The following is a 21,970-nucleotide window of genomic DNA, read 5'->3' as shown; positions in this document are numbered from 1 at the left end:
TTCAGATAAAAGGAACCTTACCAAAAAACTCCCATTAATAATTTCGCAAAAATCTCGCGACTGAAATTTTTTACAAACTTATAATATGCAATAATGGTTAGACCCCTGTAAGATTTAAAGGAGTAACTAATAGTTGTTGGCAGGTTGTAGACTGCAAAAGGAAAGCTACCTTTTTCACGCTTCTTAGTACGATCGTTTAAAACATTTCATAATAATATCTTTGAGCATGCCTAGTTCATGTATATGTCAAATTCTTGCAAACGAAGATTTACTTACAGTTTAATTGTGGATGAACTTGAAAGAAATAGTTGTTAAACAAACTGGAGGAATCAGTTTGTGAATAAGAATGATAAAAATAGAGAGTAGCAGATTACCATGTTAGCTATAGTTACATCTAGAGTAGTAATTGAGAAGTAATTATCTTGGTAATAAGGTAGGTAAGTAAATAAGGATATGGTGACCATTTGAGACTTAGTTTTGATCCTTTTCATCCTCCAACTACCAATTAGATCCATTGACTAAAACGTGAAAATTTATAAATCTCCAACTATGGTTTAAACAGATTCTACAATGTATATGCTTAAATAACTAGATCATATATTTGAAATTCAGAAGACAAATGAGTACAAAGATGACAAAATAACAAAATATGATGAAAGAAAAATTAATATAAAAATACGAAACCCTGACTTCATTAAGCAGATGTCTGGATGAGGCAAAGAATCAGTTACTAGAGCATGCACATTAATTTCCTGACATTTAAGTTGCTTATAGCGCTGTAGATATGATTTACTATTTAGTGTTATGTAATTTGTCGCTAAGTAAGAAAGCTAAAACGATAATGGAAAGATACTGAATAATATTTCCAACATTCATAGAGCATACCCACCTCTTTTCTTGTTTATCATTTTATCTCTTGTTCTCTTGGCGTCGTCTAACATTTTTCTTCGAACGAAAACCATTTTGGAAACTATTAAGAATAAAAGCAACGTATCACAGATACTTCTCACATTTTATTAAATTCATGAAATTATTATTATCATTATAGTCTAAAAACTTTACAGTTTTCTCAAAACTTGTAAAAATTATTATTTTTTGTTTCATATGAGTATATTAGGCCTTAGAGTCAGCAATCAAAGATAAAAGTGATCTTGAAAATTGCATACCGCTACAATTATCAGGAGTTAGAAGCATCTAAAGTTGACTTCAAATTTAGGTCTGACTAACGCCAACTTTTAACCAATTTCTACTACCTATCCTAGTTATCACTTGATAACTAACTCTGACGAGTTCAGTTTTTTTCAAAGCGACGAATAACGAATTGGAAGACGGAAAACAGTCTGGCCAACAACGTCAAGAATTAAGCTGATGGGATTAGTTTTCAGGACCACAATCAGTAATGTTAATCTTAAACAAATGTAAAGAGATAGTTGTTTTAACTTTCATCTAACATGCTATTCTTTCTTCATTCTACGATTGTGTTAAATTCATAATTTAATGTGAATAGAAATTTGGTATAAAACATTGCCCACATTAATTGAGTGATTATAGACTCCATTGGTGATACAGCCGTGCATATTAATATTAAATGCAACATTCGTTAAGAATACCATTGCAATGAGTCGCATAATGTAATAATCTTCGTATTCATCGTTTTGAACGTAGATTATATAGTTTTTTTTAAAGAACCTTGACTCAGCATTTTATATTAAAACATAATGCTAGTACTATATTTATAGTTACATATCTCGGTTATGTTACGGCAAAATTTATGAGCTTTCGTACTCCTGACTTCTCTCTTAGTCTCTTTGTTCTCAGTTTACAATAGCCCCATTTAAAATTGAGATTTAATCGTTATATCATTAATCATTAAAGATTTTATCGTTGCTTCCCTACCTTATATTTCTTTTTACCATATTTTGATTACGCAATCCAGAAGGAAACAAATTGCTTCCTGTTCGATTATTGATGACGTCTTAAAAATAAAATATAACTGATTTCCCTCTACTTGATTCCAAATATAGGTGCTCGTATGTTCATTATCTCAATGCACATTAACTTTCCTTGCGCATTTATTACCATTAGAAATATTTTGTCATTATTGCCAGGTCGGAGAAAGAAACAAAGAAGCTTTCAAACACCTTGGTCTTCATCTAACATCTTCCACTAGAAGTAATAATTTCTTTTTATAACACATACACAGACATACACATACATACATACATACATATATAATCAATTACCTTCCCTTCTGCGCAAATTCTAACACATCCTTCATGTTTCAGTTTCTTCATCTACTAATTTCACTTACTAATAAAAATATATTACCCAACACTATTTTTACCATCTTCTTATTCGTTTTCGTCTGAGCAAAGTAACCATTATCATTCTCGCTGGCACCAATATTTCAAAAGTCGTTACTAATTTTCTACATCACTTTTACGTAATGTCCATATTTCTGACCTATAAAGGCGTCTCTTACGCAGCAGTTTGTGAGTCTATTCTTTTATTCTAGGATCTAAAAGTAACATTTTTCGCTTTCTTATGCATGTTTTAAATTTTCATTTGCACTTAAAGCCCTCAATGATATTATTATGGTACAGAAAACCACTTATCTGTTCTTTACATTTTAGTTACACAAATAAATACTTTAAACTACACCACTAGAGTAGTTTACCATCATTACAAGGTTGAAATAGTACTATATTATTTGTGATAACTATGTTTGAATTGAAGTGTTGTATCTTTCACTGTTGAAGTTTTAAGTGTTAATAATCTCGTTTCAAATTTTGTAAACAACTGCACTGGCATTCACAGGTCTAAAGTTTTAGACGACAATAGCCTGATCCTCATTATAACTATCTTATCATTACAGTCCTGTCACGTTCTTATCGCTAAAGTAATACATCTATTAACTGAAGTGGAAACTGCCAGTATATTTCAAAGAAACAAATGAAGATGTATCACAGAACCGAGCTTCATTAAATTCTGGATAAGAAAAATTTGGAAAGTAATGACATAGTACTCTTTCAGTCCATGCAGAGTATTAAGTTTAGCTTTATGAAGAAATTTGAGAGGGCAATAATAAAGACAAAAGTTGCTTTATGTAAATGTCTTTCAGACGTAAGTATTCGTATGAGGCTTACATGTAAGATGATGCTATTGTGGACCACCAGATAACGATGCTAGATGAGTAATTGTTGTTGTACGTAAACTGTAAGGAATAATAATAATACTAATAATAATAATAATAATAATAATAATAATAATAATAATAATAATAATAATAATAATAATAATAATAATATGAAGAAGAAGAAGCATCACATTTCATTTACTGCCTAATCAATTGGATTTTCTTTCAAACTTTGTAGTTGAAACTAGCGAGGAATGCTGTCATCAAAACTGCAAATTATCGTCATTCCGTTATGAAGGAAACGAGAAAAAAGTAATGATATCAGGATATTAATGGTGAATTTGGAAAAAGAGTCTATTTCCAGAACATAGATAGGAAAGAGGAAATATCAGTTAGCCGCTGCTTTCCATGTCCCATATTGTATAATATTAAATAGCATTATCATCATTTCTATTAATTGTGTATTAAACGATATTTGTATATATCTATTGCTTCTGAATTTGTGAAGACCTGTTGTTTCTGTGAATTTTTTAACCAACATTAACATACTAAATGTAGTGTGACTTATTATAGTGTAAGTTAAATAAAACGAACATTGACATGTTCGATAATATATCTCTTCATATTTGTAATTACAATACATAAATTATTGAAGTTCACCTTTTCTCATACAAGTTCTTATAAAAATGTCAGCGAATGCTTTTATGACGATATTGAAACCTGTCGGTTTGCTTTGCACTTACATCTTCCGATTTTCTATAAGATAAACAACGAATGGTAATGCTTTAACATGTAAAGGTTGCTGCATAAAAGTAATCGAGAACAGAATAATATTGCTATTTAATAAATTATCTTTACTTTATAAACAGATATCATATATTAGTGAGAAAAATGTGTATTAACTAATATTTAACTTACTGTATGGTTTAAATCTTAAATGTGCACGTTGTTTCGCTGAAAACAGACGTACTATATTAGCTGATAGACCCATCTAAATAAAACAAAGGTGCAACTGACAATTTTCTTAGCATTAACAACTCACGTACAACTCACATACGACAGAACATGCCCACTTTTCTAGTCACATTTTTTTCATGTATACAACTATTAGATAATGTTCACAAATATTAAGTGTCAAAAGCAGAATGCTCACCTTATTTTAAAAAAATTCTTGGCGATGTCAGACTTTATGTAGATCAAGTCCGTGATCTTCGTCAGTCGGATTCTTGTTGTTGTTGTTTCCTACTTACCTTTTCATTTCTACAACATATGCTTTTTCATAATTTCGGTCTATATACAACTCTCTTTCAACCCTACGGCAAGTAACCTTAGCATAATATTAGATGTTTCAGGTTAGCAATGGCAAACATAAATTATGTTACGTAAAACTACCAAGATTAGATTCATATTTTTGATCGCCATAAATCAAATATAGTACAATATGCTAAAGATGATGTTGTTGTCATGAATTGAGTAGTTTTACAAATTATTTCGTCTCTGCTTATATATTTCTGTTCTAACCAAACATTTTTGATACTTTAGTTTCAACTCTAAGCGTCAAAGAAAAGATTGTGAGATATATATAGATAAAAGATTTCTTCATGTAGATTAAACGTTGAACAGATCTTCGAAATTTATGTTTACATCAGAAAAATGAAATGAAATCTTTGAGTTTTACGTCCCACGCTTATGCCGCTTAGACTAAAGGAGACGGTGATGATGAGTAATTAATGGAATGGTGGAATGATGAAAGTGGGAGAAAACAGGAAAGCCCCGAGAAAATCCATGCACACGGTGTTTCTCAACCACAAAGTTCACTTGGCGGGGGTTGGGATGGAACCCGGGACCCCTAGCACCAGAGATGAACGCACTACCACTGATCCACGGCGGCCCCATGTTTACATTAGAAGATGTAGTTGTGAAAATTTACTACAAATTCTAGTTTTAAAATATATGTAGAGTAAAAGGTTGTAAGATACAGGGACAATTTGCTTCTAGTATATATTCTCTCTAACAACATATAGAATTGAAAATTCATTTAATTTCTCTACTCAAAAATCAAAACTGTAAATCTTAAGCATTTAGTTTGAATATTTAATACCCATAGTATTGAAATCCTCCATAGTTTCACAACATGAGAATGTTCACGTTCCTTCTTGTCAAACTATGATTATACAATTACCAAAGACATGTAAAAAGAAATCCGATATCTTTTTTATAAAAGGAACAATATGATAGAAAGAGACATTTATTATTATTGATATGCAAGTACATGTCTGGACTATTTTTCAATGTAGTCACCACGAAACCCCATACCTCTTTGACAAAATGGAACGAAATTCCGTATCACCACTGTTTATCCTTCTTACGTCCATCGAGTCCATTTTGACCCAAAACGATTTTTCAACTTATCTTGGACACTACGTTAGCTGGGATCATCATACTTCGTCACTTTTAGTTATTTTACCGAATATGTGTTTTGTAAAAATTTCGGTTATTATTATTATTATTATTATTATTATTATTATTATTATTATTATTATTATTATTATTATTATTATTATTATTATTATTATTACACTCTCTGAAATTATTTAGTTTCTTCCAATATACTGTACTGTCAAAATGGTTAATTTTTGAGATATCTCGTACACTGGCAACAATGTTTTCTTTCTGGATTAGTTTCTATTCGTAGCATTGGATGTCTCTTCGTTGTGCAGTAGTTACAGTTTATATTGGTGTTCAAAATGAGTGCTATAACAGCAGAAGAAAGTACAAAAATCTTGCTTTACCAGGCGATGGAAAAGTGACATCTGAAACAGAGGATCAATTATCAGTGCAGGAAATGTGCAATAGTCTTACAGGAAATGTACAAACCAACGTTGAAGTTTCCAAACACAAATCCATTCGGTGGTGTGCAACCCCACTGTAATCCGAAGGAAGTAATACAAGAGAAAACATTGTCCTTCGAATCCCAGGTGACACAAAATATTCAGTTTCACCTATTTATGATGACTGTTCATCTTTTCTCTTCCTTTTCCGCCATGTGTAAGTAACATTTTGATTATAAATACACACAAACAAGGTAAACATGTATATGTGAGTGTGTGGAAAGTTTCAAATAGCGTGGATTTAGAAGAATGTATAAGTTTGTTGTTTTTATCAGGTGTTTATAAATCTCACAACGAGTCAACAGAAAGTTTTTTGGAACGATACAACAGCTTATCCTATTTTTTGCAGCATTATCCCACTGAAAAGTTCAAAATATGAAGGATGCTTCGAACCTGGCACGACCCCAAAGACGTAAAAGAGATAAATTCGCGGCAATCCGTGAATTGTGGGACAGGGGGTTGAAAATCTACCCAAAATATACAATCCAGGTGCGTTTCTAATAGTGGTTCAGCAACTAATAGTTTCTAATAGTGGTTAAGATAAGGTTATTTGTATAACATTGAACCTTACATAGGTAAATTTAGAAGTGGCCCTGAACGTAATCAAAACGTGCAAATGGTGTTAGATATATCTGTTGTTCTAAAAGGTCACAACATCACATGCGTCAACTTTTTTTTACATCCTCTGAACTAGCAGAGTTGCTTCTAAATAAAAATATCATCCTGATTGAAACAATGAGAGAAAATAAGCCGTCCATTCCGCAAACGGTTCTAGATATCAAATATTGGGCTCAGTATGATTCAAAGTTTACTTTCACCAAATATACAACCATAGCATCATATATTCCGAAGAAAAGAACAAATGTGTAGTTCTGCTGAGCAGATTGCACAATGACAGTAATATTGGTGAATCTGAGAAGAAGAAACCACAAATTATTATTGACTATAATGCAACAAAACTGACAGTGAATACACTAGATAAAATGGTGTGCACTTACTCCACGAAACGAAAGATAAACAGGTGGCCTAAGGTTGTATTCTGCAACATTTTGCACATTTCTGCTTAAAATGCTTACATCCCCTTTACTAAGGTGTTTCCAAACTGGCGCGTACAAAATCCGAGGAAGAGGCGGATTTTTCTGAAGAATCTTGGAAACGCTCTTATTGGAAAGTACAGAGCCGGATTTTTTCTGGATAATCTTGGAAACGCTCTAATTGAAGACTATATCAAACAAAGAAAAAATATGTCATGATCATGTGCAGCCCAAGAAATCGTATGGTCGCTCGATGTAGAGACACACGAGGAGTGTGCTCATCCAACGACGAATAGCCCTCATACGCAGATGAAAAGAGGTAGGTGCCACATGTGTATAAACAGACACAAGAATACTATCAATGCAGTTGTGTAACGAATTTACCTGTAAAAAACGTTCCACTCAGATTTATGGGCAGTGTCAAAAGCTGTAGAATAAATGATCACTGTTTGAAGTAACGTTTAAAAAAAGATTTTGTAGTTTCCACTTACATGGATTTTGTTCTCAGAGAATATCTATAAAATTTAATAGGAATATGACCTAACCTAACCAAAACTAACTTAAATAAAACCTGCTTGTAAATTATTCATTACAGCTTTGGAATATTCAAGATTACTAATAAAACTCCAACTGACAAAAGCAGTATATATATATATATTTTAAAATTATATATTTGTGTTACAGTTTCGGCTATGTAACATAGCCTTCTTCAGACATATTATAAGAGAAATATCCGATTTTGACAGCTTAAATACAATCTGAATGCAAGGCACGTCCCCTTTCTCTTTACAAAACGTAAACGTTTAATGGGCTCTTTTTGCGAACCTATTATGAAACTCTTAATTACTTGTTTGTCACTTACACTTTCTATTCACTATGCCCATCTGCTGTTATCCATAGTATACCTGCTCCTTTTAGTATTCCTGCTCCTGCTGTGTTCATCCTTTTAATTCTTTCTTTCTATTTTGTCTGTCATCTTTTCCCATAACTCATATGTGGCAAGTCCACTAGACCAATCCATCAACTTCTCCTTCCCATATTTCTTAATCCATTAGGCTTCTTTCCGATTTCTTATCACACTCCTTTCCTCCGTTTCTAATCCTTTTATTCCCTCCTAATCTATCTCATCTCTCTTTAATGTGTTTATATATTGCGTTGTTGGGGCCGCGCTGGGTCAGTGGTAGAGCGTTCACATGTGGTGCTTGGGGTCCCGGGTTCGATCCCAGCTCCCACCAAGTGAACTTTGTGGTGGACAAACACCGTGTGAGTGGGTTTTCTCGGGTTCTCCCGTTTCCTCCCACTTTCTTCATTCCACGATTTCATTAATTACACATCATCACTGTCTCCTTTAGCCTAAGCGGCATAAACGTGGGACATCAACTCAGATTTCATTTCATTTCATATATTGCGTGGTTCTCTCTTTTTAGTCTGGCATCGTCCTTATGTTGTTATATCCTTTGTTCTAATTTATTTCCTGTTTCCAGTATGTACTTCATATTGCACTCTTTACAATTACTCTTGTACACTATTCCTTCCTCTTCTGATCTTATCTCCTTTTCTTTCATCTTTCTTTTCTCTCTCACTAAATCTATTAAACTCTTCCCTCCTTTCCTGTAAGTTTTAATCCCTTTCTTTCTTAACGGATTCTTCAGGATCTCGGTTTTCTCTCCTAAACTTTCAATACCAAACCATTCTTTTCCTTCTTTCTCTGTTTCATCCTCTTTTCTTTCGGTGTTTCTTTCTTCTAAATCTTCTTCTGTATCCGTTTTCCTTTAATACCTGGCACAGTATTTCCATGTCTTCTTTCCTCCTTTCTTCGTTGCTATCTATCATTTCTACTTTCTGTTTTGTGTTCTGTATAAAATCTTTTTTTATTTCCCCTGTCTACGTCGCTCATCTTGTGGCAATATATCCCGGCATCGCATTCTATTCTGTACCATCTCGTTTCGGATTTTCCTCCTATTTTCTCTATCGTCATGTCCATGAAGTTGGTTTTTCCCCTTCTTCTATCTCCATTTCTAGCCCAATGCCTTTTCCTTCGTCCTCAATTATTTTTTAAAAAATTCTCCAACTGTCTCTTAGTTGATTTCCATATTCCACGACAATCATCTACGTATCTACAAAGCATTATAACATTTTTGTCACCCGTTTCCTTTTACTTTCTCTTCACAACTGTTCATTACAACCCTTGCTATACCGGACTCGGGGTCGAACCTATGCTTAGCCCCTTGTTTATTCTCACTAATTTTTCACCAATCATGCATAAAATACACTCCCATATAAGCTTTAGGGCCTTCAATACATTCTCCTTTTTCCATTTTCTTATAATCTTATTTTCCATTTCTTCTTCTATTGTTTTTAGCACGTACTCCCTCTTGATGTTCCGAAACACTGCCTTTACATCAACTCTGAACAATACAGTTCTCTCTCTTCTGTTTCCTCCTCGTTCTAGGGCACGTTTTACCTCCTCTGCGTTTATCACTCTGTTACTCTCCTGTCCTTCTCTTATCTTTTCTGCAATCTGTTGTATTTCTTGTTCTAATGTTTCGAAAATGTGACATTGGCGATGTAACATCTCCAAAACGTAATAAAACCCACAAACATGTGTTTACTGGATAGCAAATGTAATTTTCTCATTTCATATCAAAAACTAAACGTATATTTATTCATTTTGTAATTATTTGTTTATTCAAGGAGCAACCATTTTCGTCTCTGCAGTTTTAAAATTAACGCAACGCAATTAATGACGTATATATATGTGTGTTGTATGTTCGTCTGCCTAACTTATTCTTGTAATGAAGAATATAATATGTCTGAAAAAGAATCAAGATAGTGTGTCCTGGTTTTATCATTACACACTCATTTTAATGGCTCTATCTTATACTTTCTTAAGTGTTGAATTTTCAAGACGAAAACAAAGATGGTACTTCAGCAAGTAAACTCTAAAGACTTCCCTCCGAAAAAGTAAAAATCTATGTTACTTTCCCTGAAAACACTCCCTTTTTAATAAAATAATTAAAAGGGATATACATAACAAAATAATATGTTGCAAGTTAACTTACCTATTGTTTAATATTCATTTAGGCTACTCGTTAATTTTTATTTAGTAACACCCTATTGACTGTTTTCCAAACGTTTTCAAGTATTGTTTCTTTAACGTTCTTTCACAAGTTATTCTGTTGAAAATTACAATTTTAGAGTTATTCGCAATAAATGAGAAACACTATCTCGAAACTCTCTAAGTATATTATATAAGTTGTAGAATAAAACTATACCGTCTCTGCGGGCGATTCTTTTGAGCATCACAGGATCTGAAAAGTAACTAGTGTTTATTGTTACAACTATTTGTATGCAATAAATAATATAAAATTAATACTTACTACAGATAGCAATACTGAACTACATTATTTCCTAAAATACAAACTTTTCTATTTACTATGCAAGTTATGTTTAAGTTATTCATTAATGTTTTACACTTATTTAACGTACATGTGAATAATTAACATTAATAATTAACGTTATATATTTACACATATTTTAGATGATTACACTCTGGAACATAATATTGCATAACTTTCTCATTTTATGCAAGCATATAAAGAAAGCAAAGGTACCACGTGTTTACGCAGACAAATATTATTATCGTGTTTAAGTTACTAACCTAAAATTTGTTTATTACTTTTGCGCTTCTTTGTGCTATTGTTCTTTATTAATACTTGGAATTTACTGTAAGGACGTTTTATCAACTCACAAGAAGGGGTCAGCAAATATTTATAAATCACTTTGTTCCCGTTCATTGAAAAGCCACATTCTAATATTTTTTGAAGTTCATACGAAATCCAGAAGCATATGCTGAAATTCTAATCTACCCGTTTTGCCAGGTGTTTGGACAGTTGTGACAATTCCATGGACAATAAACCCATGTCGCTAAGTACGTTGCAGTAGACATTTGAAAAAATGATCACACTTTGAATGAACGCAAGTCACTATAGCCTTCCTTTCCGAATCTGCATTGACTTTGATGCACAAAAGTTACCTACAATATCATACATGACATAATCTTCGGGTACTGAGAGCAGTATATCTCAAGATAATATGACAATGATTTTAATGTATTTTAAATTTGTAACTTGGCATCTATTACTAGGATAACTGAGCCAATGGGTAAAAGAGTATTGAAGGTCGATATTTGAAACGAAATGTGTTACAAGAAAAGCATAGATATCTAAGTAAAATATTAATTATTTTCTTTTGATAGAACCACAACGCATCACAAAATGATGAACGGAACATGCCAATTGCAGTCAACTCAGTATCATATATGTTTAATGTTAATATGATGATTTTTCCACAATTTATAGAGAAACTATCATCATGTTGAATTGAAATTATACTAAGAAATAAAATGTTGCTTTCAAAACATTTAACAATCGTATACTAGATGAGAAAGAAAAACAGTTTGAGTACTCAAATACCATAATTAGCAATAACGTAACTTATAATTGCTACAATATCATATTGCACATTATTAAAGCATCAAAACCTCTTATTATATTTTATGGTTTATTTCATCTTACTTTCTCTAAAATAGCAAGATGGTGTCAGCTATTCAACGCAATCAGAAACGAATGGTCGCTAATTCTCTCTGATTGTAAAAAGTTAATTGAACAGCTGAATACGTAGCATCTGAAGAGAGAATAAAAGTTGAGAAAATATACAATATGAGTTAGTCTTAACACCTGTAAGTGTGTGTTTATTTTGTAACATTTATTAAATTTTGCAACATAAAGACTAACGGACTAGAAAATCAAGAAAGAGTGGTTCTGCTGCATCTCAAAACATTATCTGATCCATATTTACGCAAATATAATCTTTTTATTTATTCATCAGTATTATTTCAGAATCCATCTCAACTCTATTGCCAGATTACAATTAATTAAAAATTGATAAACTAGTTAACATTTAACTACATAGGAATTTTACATAGAAAAATAAGAAATGGAAAGATAAAGACATGAAATGTGTCCACGATATATCAGAAACAAAAATCCCGCACTCAGGATCACACAACACACACACACACACACACACACACACACACAAACAAACAAACATTATATGTATGTATGTATGTATGTATGTATGTATGTATGTATGTATGTATGTATGTATGTATATTTGTGTGAATGTACTCATTTCGCTTTTCAAAATACAAGACCAAAGTGCACATTTAAATGTTTTCTCAAAATTATAAATATACTAGTTAAAGCAACTGTGAGTTTAACTTTCAGATCACGATTCATTTAGAAACTAAGAATAAAATCTACTATTAAACGTAATTTATTTCAAATAATATATTTGAACTATACACAAGTGATGTCTTATATTTTAAAACGTATGATACAAAATCTGAGAAAACGTATGTATTTCTGATTTTACTGAGGTCTAGTAATATTATTTCACAATATTATACTAATAGTAACTCAAATATAAAGAAATGAAATCAAGTATTAAGCAATCCATTTTATAAATATATTGCATTAAGTTCTAGTTTTTGTTATGTTTCTGTTACTATTACTTATTAGGAAGAAACAAAGAAGCAGAACAAATTCTGTTGTAGAATATGTTTTATATTCTGGATCTTGACAACCAATATTTGCATTTTTTATATAAAAATTACTAGCACACTACAGTAAAGATTGCTAGCAGACAACAAGATTGAAACTTAAGCAAGTTACCAATACAATGTTTACAAATCTGTGCTTCCCATAAAGTACTAACATGAAAGAAAATGAACATAAAACGTCTCCACTCTACACATCATTATTTGAACAAAAGAGACTGGGGAACATGGTGGCTTAACACTTGTGTGTAGGGTCCCTGGTTCGACCCTTGGCCAAGTACTCTTGTGGCGGACAAGATCACGTCCATGTTTTTTTCGGAGTACTCCACGGAATGTCCCACTCTCATTTCACCGATTGTTCCTCATCATTCACTTGGCTTAATCATCGTCTCCCTTAGCCTAGCAGGCACAATCTCGAGAAGTGAAACTGAAATATGTCATTTCATTTCTTCTCCACAAAGGAGTGATCATTTTATTACCATCAGTGTCTTGTATCCTCTTATATCTCATAATTGATTTTTTCCACTCATTTTGTCCTGATTGAAACATGCGTATAAAGTGTAGTAAAAGGAAAAATCTTATTTTCAATCCTCAACACTGAACACAATGGATTATAGTTTTCTCTATTTAAAAGGCTGTCAGAAATTCACATCTCCAGATCTTTTATTTAGAAGACGACCAAGGACTAAGATACCGAATGACTAGAAGAAAAATACAAATAAACACCGAAAAGAATTGTATTATATTACATAAAGAAGAAATAAGATTGATACCTTGAAATTAATATAATGTACTTACTTGTTCCTCTTAAGTCAAAAGCAGCAAATAAAGTTTTCCTCTTTGATCCTGTTTCAGATGTTAAAATAGACATTAGCAATATTAACAATGTGAAGTATACGTTATAACATACTAGTATGCTTCTTTGCCTTGTGTGTTTTAAACTTAATTTTTATATCCTGCAGAAAGAATCTGAATTCGGAACGACTAAAATGACAATGCATGTTAAGCTAATGTAAGACCTTAATCTGATGGAGAAATTCCAAGATATGCAACTTTCTTGTTACTCACCAATTTGTAATTATAATTTTAAAAGTGAATCACTTAGGATCACGTAGAGTTAACATACTGATTCAATTTATAATCAATCTTCTGTTAAATTAGCTGATTTTGAAATACTGAACGGAACATTAAAAAACTGTTGTATAACGTAACAAGTTTTAAAATTTGCTGCGAGAATATATGGAATAATATAGAACCGAGACTGCTGCTGGGGAAGTTCCAGACACAGGAGAAAAAGTACAAATACTATAGATTTCAGAAAGTTGCAATAAAAGAATTATATCTAAAGACCGAAGATAAAGTGACGGAGAATTTGGAATGAGAAGCAAATTTGCGATAGAACAAAAGAGGAATAAGCTAGATTAAAGAAAAATACAGATTAGCGTTAGATATTGTAAGAACGCTTTCTTGAAGTACTTTATTATGACAATTTTTTGTTACAACATTAGTGTATTGTTTGGACAGAAAGTCTTACAAGGTTTGTCTAATTAATATGTAAAAATGTTACATATTTCAGTTTTAAATATTACTTTAATGTAGCGGTGTGATTACAAAGTATTATGTTCTAAGTTAATAGTAAAGGAAGGTACAGAGACATTAGCGGAGGTTCAAAATAATTGTGCATGACTACGAATTTTGTGGACATGAGGTATAAAGCTACGTATAAGGATTAGGAATAGGATTTGGTTTTATACCTAAATATTATCTATCCATTGCATTAGTTGTACATATATTAAGGCTAATAGGCCATAACAGTTCATTTATTTACAGTAAGTTTGATAGAAGGTAACTTATAGCGTGTTTCTCTAAAATATTTCCCCATCCGAAGAAACGACTATCACATGCAGCATATCAATAGGAAGGTAATTCTACCACATTCAAACAGAATATATAACTGCTGTGTAGAACAATTACAATATGTGCTACAAATAACAAATTTTGCATTAAATATTGGTCCAAACACTTGATAATATAACATATTGATATGGGAAACTTTTTGCTTAATATAACTGACTTTATTATATCCAAATAAAGTATAACTTTTCTCCTGATTTAGCGAAATATCCCTTAACAGGCATGACTTAATAAGGGACACCTCTATAATACAGACATATGTTTGCCCGCTTGAAAATATATGTTCCCTTACTTTAAAAGCCCTCCCTTTTACGGACACTCTTAGATATGGACGCTTACAATCCTTCCCGACACAACCGTTTCAATATACACTTCAAAACTGACACAAATTATTCTCGGTTCTTGCGATATATTACAATAGACAGACAAATGTTTTCCTCGTGAGAGTATCTATAATGAGTGTAGACCTGGTGAACCACCAAACAGAACAGCTTCAAGCTAAACTTGAAATTCTACATTTCTTATGCCCGCAATAAACTGCTTTCTGGTGGGAATCCCAGGAAACCTTCAATAAGCAATAACACTCATACAGGTTTAGTCATGTAGCCAAGAATTCTGCGCACAAGGTCTTGCTGTCTCTAACAAATTTAGTCCTTTTTTCTCTGGGCCTTGCATCTGTCCCGACAATTGAATAGATAACAAAACATTGTTTGTTATTGTAAAATAAGCAATGTTTTCTCTCTCTCTCTTTTTTTTTTTTTTTTTTTTTTTTTTTTTTTTTTTTTTGAAAAGCAATATTTTTAATTTTACTTATAATACTGGAGCAAGTCTGGGTTTTAGTTTCTCGGGTCCATTTTCACTTTCTCTAAGAGGATATTTTTGTTGTTGGGGCTGGGTCAATAAACATATTCACTCACAATAACTTGCCTTTTCATACATTCCGCAACGAAGATACCGCGCCAGTATACCAACATACACACACAGTTACATACAGTCATGTTTGTTTTCGCAACTGTACTGAGAATTCTCAAAAAATATTTGCTAATGAGTTTTATTATCCTTGTAGAAAGCAAAGCATGCATTAATAGCTAAACAAAAGTGTTTAGCAGGTTACTTGGATCCTAACGCATCTTTTCAGAAGGGTTTAAGAATTTGAAATAAATTTTAAAAGCTTTTTCTCCCAATTTACCGTCCAATGTAGGAAAATATCCAAACATCTTTGTCACATTATTCTTAATCAGTTGATATGCAGTATGTGAATTAATGTATTTTTTGCAGGGTGATGAAATGTACTTAAGAAAATTATCATATACGCATTATCGTCTGCAGTATACGAATATATTAACACATCCCCCAACAATAGTATTATTTAATAGAAATTAGTTTCTCCTTCATCTCTTTCAGTAATTCAAATACATACCAAATAGTGTATTTTCATACTGAATTTTACGTATTTACGCCCATTATTAATGTATTTACTTATATTACTGCGTACATTTACGGTTCTGAGAAATTAAATTCCTGTGACCTTTCTGTAACGGACGCCTCTCAATAACAGACAAAATTTCATGTCTCATTGGTATCCGTTATTTTGAGGTTACACTGTAAATGCTGTATACTGTTGTATACGGTCATAAAATAATTACACAACTCAATATAGCCGTATGTAGGAAGTATGATACATAAGTTGCTGAAAGTGAACGAAGACCTCTCTATTACTTACTTCAAACACCTAATATACGACCGTTTCCAAAGTAATCCTATTGTAGAATATACAACTGTATTGGTATATTAGAACAAAGCAAGCCATTCTATTAACATCACGTTTCCCCAGGTTCGATTCTGGTTCATATCATTTTGTATCTAAAGATGACTCAAATTAGATGATGTTTCATTCGATGTGGAGGCATAAGTTACCTAAGTGAAGAGTCAAAATAGTAAACAACGACAGCAACGTTTGATATGAACCCCAGTAACGCGTCGGGGTTATATACAGAAGCATTGCAATATAAAAATGTTATTATATGTTTCGATACACCTAAGCACGCGTACGATACTTTGACTCCAATAATGTGTTAATACACATAAAGTTCACCGTCTCCATTCTGCCTTCAATGCTAGTACCGAATGAATAGTATCGTGATAATTAAGACGTAAGTTTTCTGGCATAACTTTGTGCCTTCCGTCACTCTGCTAGATTTCTCTCAATCTTCATGAAACTTTGGTTTTGTATGAAACATAACTTCTTGGCTAGGAAAAGTACCTAATTTTATATAACTTTATTTACTAAAGAATTATGTTCAGTTTATGTTTCCTTGATTCACGTGTTCAATCAGCAAATCCTTTCCGAATTCTGTTAAAGATTAGAAATGAGTGACAATTTGCTAGCAAAGGTAATAAAATTAATAAGATTCCAATTAAAAACGCATTGAGAAGTATATACCGATTATTAGGTTCGATTTCTAACATAACTCTCATGGGTTTCATTTTGATATTGTAAAAAAAAAATATTCATCGTCATTACCCATTTGGGACCAAATTATTATTTTTCTGATTTATTTCATTTTATGAAGTTAATTTAGTTTATTATTGCGTAAGTATCACGAAAATATAACATGTTAATTTTTCCTGCGCATCAGATGTGACTTACCCCTGTCCTATAAATAGGACGCTGGCCCTTTCTGATATACTAGAGACGACATATTTTTAACTAATTGCATTCTATTGTTTTAATGAAGCAATTCAAATTGTTACCACTAAGTGCTTCAAGGCATTGAGTGATCACGGCCGGTCTATCGAAGCACGAAGTCTTCCTGATTATATATATATATATATATATATATATATATATATATATATATATATATATATATATATATATATATATATATATATATATATATATGTGTGTGTGTGTGTGTGTGTGTGTGTGTGTGTGTTTTCAATTAACGTTTATTTACGAAAATTATACAAAATACGATATATGGCACACAACAAAACAGAACATACAAGTACCAGTATTTAGAACATCCAACAATTACGTTTAAAGCACAGGTAATTGCTATTTTGTAATTTCGATCTACCTGTGCTAGTTTGTTACACGTGTTCGACTTTGATTGAAGTTTATTTTTCTTTACCTTCGTGGTATTCCACGAAACGCTTTTAAACATAATGTGACATTACAATTTTCAAAGTATGATCATGGTTTTGTAGTGCATTCATTATCATGGTATATTTACGTCTTCTTTTCGATAATGAAGTAACCCCTTCCAGCGCGGCGTACATCATTGAATACATTTGAACAAGTGATCACCAAGTTTGATATAATTTGACAGAAATGTTGTTCCTCAATTTCACAAGATGCATATTGGACAGAGTTGGTTTCTTCACACACGAAAATCACGAGTTAATCTTCATGTTAATAATTCGTGTAAATTTCACGCATTGTCTGTTATATCAATATGTAGCAAATTGAGGTGGTCGATACCTCTCATCTGGTTGTTATAATGTAAGGAAGCTCAATTCTAATATGTTCATGATGTAGTCGGTTCCATCTCTTCGTTCGCGAAACACGATGTATTTTCAAAATTTGTGCCAATTACAACATGCCACTTGGCATTATGAACTTACCTCCTAGTCGAATCTGTATTCATGTGAACTCCGTGCATATTTACTCAACTCTTTTGAATCAGTCAGTGGATACTGAGACACACAAGTAACGGTTTGCAGAGTAACGGTTGCTCTGAATCCCAACTCACGAAGTTGAATTAGCAGATCTCTACTTGCGAAGAAATACTCAAAATATAGCACAAGATTTTTCGGATCATCTACGATGTGTGGTATATTGAGAACCACTCTGCAATCTAAAGAAAAATTTTCTCTATCGTTATGTATATTGCCACGAGCACTCTCCTTTTATCTTCATATCGTTTCCCTAACAGAGATCAATTTTTTATAACAAGTTTTATAACCGCACAACAGAAAATGATGATCGTTCTTTATCTCCACACTATAAAGAACTGTCTCCCTCATTATAGCTGTATTGCAATGTGTGTCTGTTGAAAATACAATAGAATATCTCTGTGATTTGTTTACAACATTTCTCTTTCAGTTCGGTCAAGTTTCTGTCAGTTTGTACACGAAATTGGGGAAGCTTTGTGTATGATGCGTCCATTTTTCTTCAAATTTGAACATTATTATAGAGCAATTTTCTTTTCCTACCGCTTATTTCTCTACTGTAGCTATACTAAAGCTTAGATACAGATTGCATTCAATTGAGAAAAGCAAAAAAATTGAAGTTTTCAGGTGTTGAACAATGAATGATAAGCGTAAGAACGCGAAAAAATAAAGGGCGTTGCTCTATCTATATATTCGCTTTTATTGGTAATATATTGATTTGGACCAGCGTCCTATTTATATGACACTAATGTGTCAACATCTCTAGCACTGAAAGTTATAACAGAACTAAAATAACTTTCCTACAGTCTGATTGCCGCATACCTATTGCTACCTGACACATATAACCAAATGCATTGTTTGCATTAAAAACAAAGAAATAACGTTCCCAGAACCATACCCAAATAAAGTAACTCACACAGGTAAATTTAAGAGTCCATCTTTTACAGAGGGGAAGGAAAAATATATAAAAAAATTACAGTAAATTAGGGCAGGTCTCCAATTGCTCCCTGTAATTAGCAGAACTCGAAAACTTTCCTCGTCTTTGTTATAAAAAATAAAATATCAAGTGTTCTAAAAATAGGACGCTGGCTCCAAATGGGTTTGTTCACTATCATTAAAGTCACAAGCCGACCAAGCAATATTTTATTGGTGATGTTTTGTACTATGCTGCTATATCAATACCACATATACAATTTATTTCATGTTATTTTAGTGTTATAGTGGAATTTTTATAATACTAAAGCATTATCTTCATATATTGAAACAATTTGCTTTTGCACTTTTCTCATAAAATTACTCGCCCTAAAGCAACTATTAATATGAAAAATGTATCTTACCAATCCTTTTTTGTACATGGAGAAAAGGTTATCATTACACATGGAAAACGTGACAGAATGATCTTTTGTTTCCCCTCCCCACCGCAATGTTACTTAATTAACAGGGTCATGCTTTATATTATGCGCACATTGCCCGAAATTATGAAATTGTAAAGTTCATATTACATACTTAAATTGTCATATACCACAATAACAGGTAAGAGGAAAATATAAGAAATAAGTTAACCATATACTTACTGGATGGCTTAAAAGCATTATAAGCTCGTTGTCTCCCTAAAAGTGATAGAATATTTATTTTGTAATATTGTATGGCATTATGCAAAATATATCATTTCTTGTCTATCGTGGAAATAATGAATGTTGTCCAATATGAAAACTTCACATTAGCCTCTAATTATGTGACAAAAGTGCCACAGAGAATCATAATTTCAACTATGCTTAATTATTTTTAGTGGCAAATTGCCTCCGTTAACTTGAGTAGAACATGTAAAGAAAATATTTAAGCAAGTATTAGCGAAGAGGAATAAAATAATTAAAATATATAAGAATACATTATTATAACAATTTTTATGATTTGAAGGAATGGAAAAGATTGTGTTGAAATCAGAATTCTCTAATCACAGTTTGTGCTCATGAATACAGAAACGGCCTTCTAACGATCTACAAACTTTCCACGGATATTTATTTTAATGAACTCTTCATTTTTCTTGAAAATACATACAAATTTAAACCTATAATAACCCTTGCTATATGGCTGATTTTTAGTTTAGAGTTCCTTTGAGTGCCAAGACTATGAGAGACGTAGATAACCTAGTAGACAAATTAGTAAAACATAACAGAAATCACAGAAGTTCCAATCAAAAATTTCTAAAATCCCTTTAGAATTATCTTTTGTTCCGAGCATTTACGTCAAACATACTTGTTAATCCTGACTTATTTTTTTCATTTTTATTTATTAAGGAACAGCATAAGTGTAATATTAATATTGATATTTCTATTTGATTTCTTTAAGTCTTTATTTAACGAAAACTTCTAATTTTAAAAGTATAATTCAAAAATATACCATCTTTAACAGCAATTTTGTAAACTTCGTTTGGATCTGAAAAGTAAGTGTATTATTATAAAAGTTGAAATTATCTTGAAACATTAAACATTCACATATGTTTCGTACACATCCTAAAAATTAATACGAACACTTGATTATTGATACATTGATAGGAAATATCTCAATTATTGCACATTACAGTATTACACACTTTTGTATATCAAATTCTTGTTTGTAAAGTAAACTGAGAATTAAAAGAAGTGTAGATAAGAGTAAAGTTTATTAATACAGCGCATAGTCGATACATCAAACGTCTTTTTGGGAATTTTGAATATCAAATTATCATGTGTCTTCTCTTGTTCTTATATTGGTGCTACATGAGTTGATATTGGAAGTGGAAAAAGTACTTAACTTTTAATATTAGTATTACTAGAAACAAAGTTTGAGATAACATATATTGTTGTTATACTGCACCAATGTTGAGGAAGCACACATTTGTTACAATTTTGTAATTACGACAATTAATAATGAAACTAAAGATTCAACAACTACATTAACTTCCGGTTTATATATATACATATATACTGACGTAGTTCTTGTATAAGACTTAATATTCCTGTACATTGTTAAACTTTTTGGAAAGAACAAACCCCGTCTTTAGTGGAGAGTTTTAATAGCTAACCGAAAAAAATCAACTGGGTACAGTAGAGGTTTCTTCATGACAAGACACTTGGAAAACTATATATATCTTAAAAAGATACAATGATATTTAAAAAGCTGTGGTAAAAAGCGTCCAGCTAGAGAATTTCATTTCAAAGAACTTTCTCTTAAACATTTAACAAAGTAATTATTATAAAACGTGACGAGCTTATTAATTTGGCATAAGAAATATGCATGTAGTTTTTGTTGGTATACGAGAAATCTATTTACTTTGTAATTCGGGAATGAACTCAGGAGATGTCATTTATTGATTTTTTTTTAGAAAAATGTCAGAACTTATGCTTAAAGTTAATCTAAGAAATGGTCTGCTAATTGTTAGCTGTAAATGATGTTTGACTTTCTCTTAACTTCGATAATGGATATTAAAGTTTTCTTGCTAGACATAAAGCTGTTTCCTTTTCACAAACTTTCTGAATTTAATAAAATTTGATGTTGTGAAACGTTTCTCAGATCCAACTTGTATTGTTCTGTCGTTGATTTACAATAAAAAAAACAAACGTTCTTCATGATCATTTGAACATTCTAATTCTTTAAACAAATGCTAAACTATTCAGTATAGGATCTATTGAAAAGTACGTATTTTTGCTGAGGT

General features: G+C 31.8%; 1 protein-coding gene across 8 annotated transcripts in view; it reads right to left on the bottom strand.

Annotated features, from left to right (window-relative positions):
* LOC145683716 (uncharacterized) overlaps positions 1–21,970 on the bottom strand; it is a 143,880-nt gene that overhangs the window by 100,474 nt on the left and 21,436 nt on the right. For 4 of the 8 annotated variants that reach the window (XM_081755171.1, XM_081755172.1, XM_081755177.1 and 1 more), the window contains 6 exons: positions 20,677–20,712; positions 19,851–19,886; positions 13,483–13,530; positions 10,337–10,372; positions 4,055–4,090; positions 890–970 (listed from right to left, as the gene is read on the bottom strand). In XM_081755171.1, the coding sequence (XP_081611297.1) occupies positions 890–970; positions 4,055–4,090; positions 10,337–10,372; positions 13,483–13,530; positions 19,851–19,886; positions 20,677–20,712 (273 nt within the window). The remainder of the gene's footprint in view (positions 1–889; positions 971–4,054; positions 4,091–10,336; positions 10,373–13,482; positions 13,531–19,850; positions 19,887–20,676; positions 20,713–21,970) is intronic. The other 4 variants (XM_081755174.1, XM_081755178.1, XM_081755175.1 and 1 more) reach the window with 3 other exon arrangements.

Source organism: Thermobia domestica, chromosome 4 (genome assembly GCF_964235325.1).
Source record: "Thermobia domestica chromosome 4, izTheDome1.hap1.1, whole genome shotgun sequence".
Classification (NCBI taxonomy): Eukaryota; Metazoa; Arthropoda; class Insecta; order Zygentoma; family Lepismatidae; genus Thermobia; species Thermobia domestica.
The sequence above is the reverse complement of the archived record's forward strand: the minus strand, read 5'-3'. Positions and strand labels throughout refer to the sequence as shown.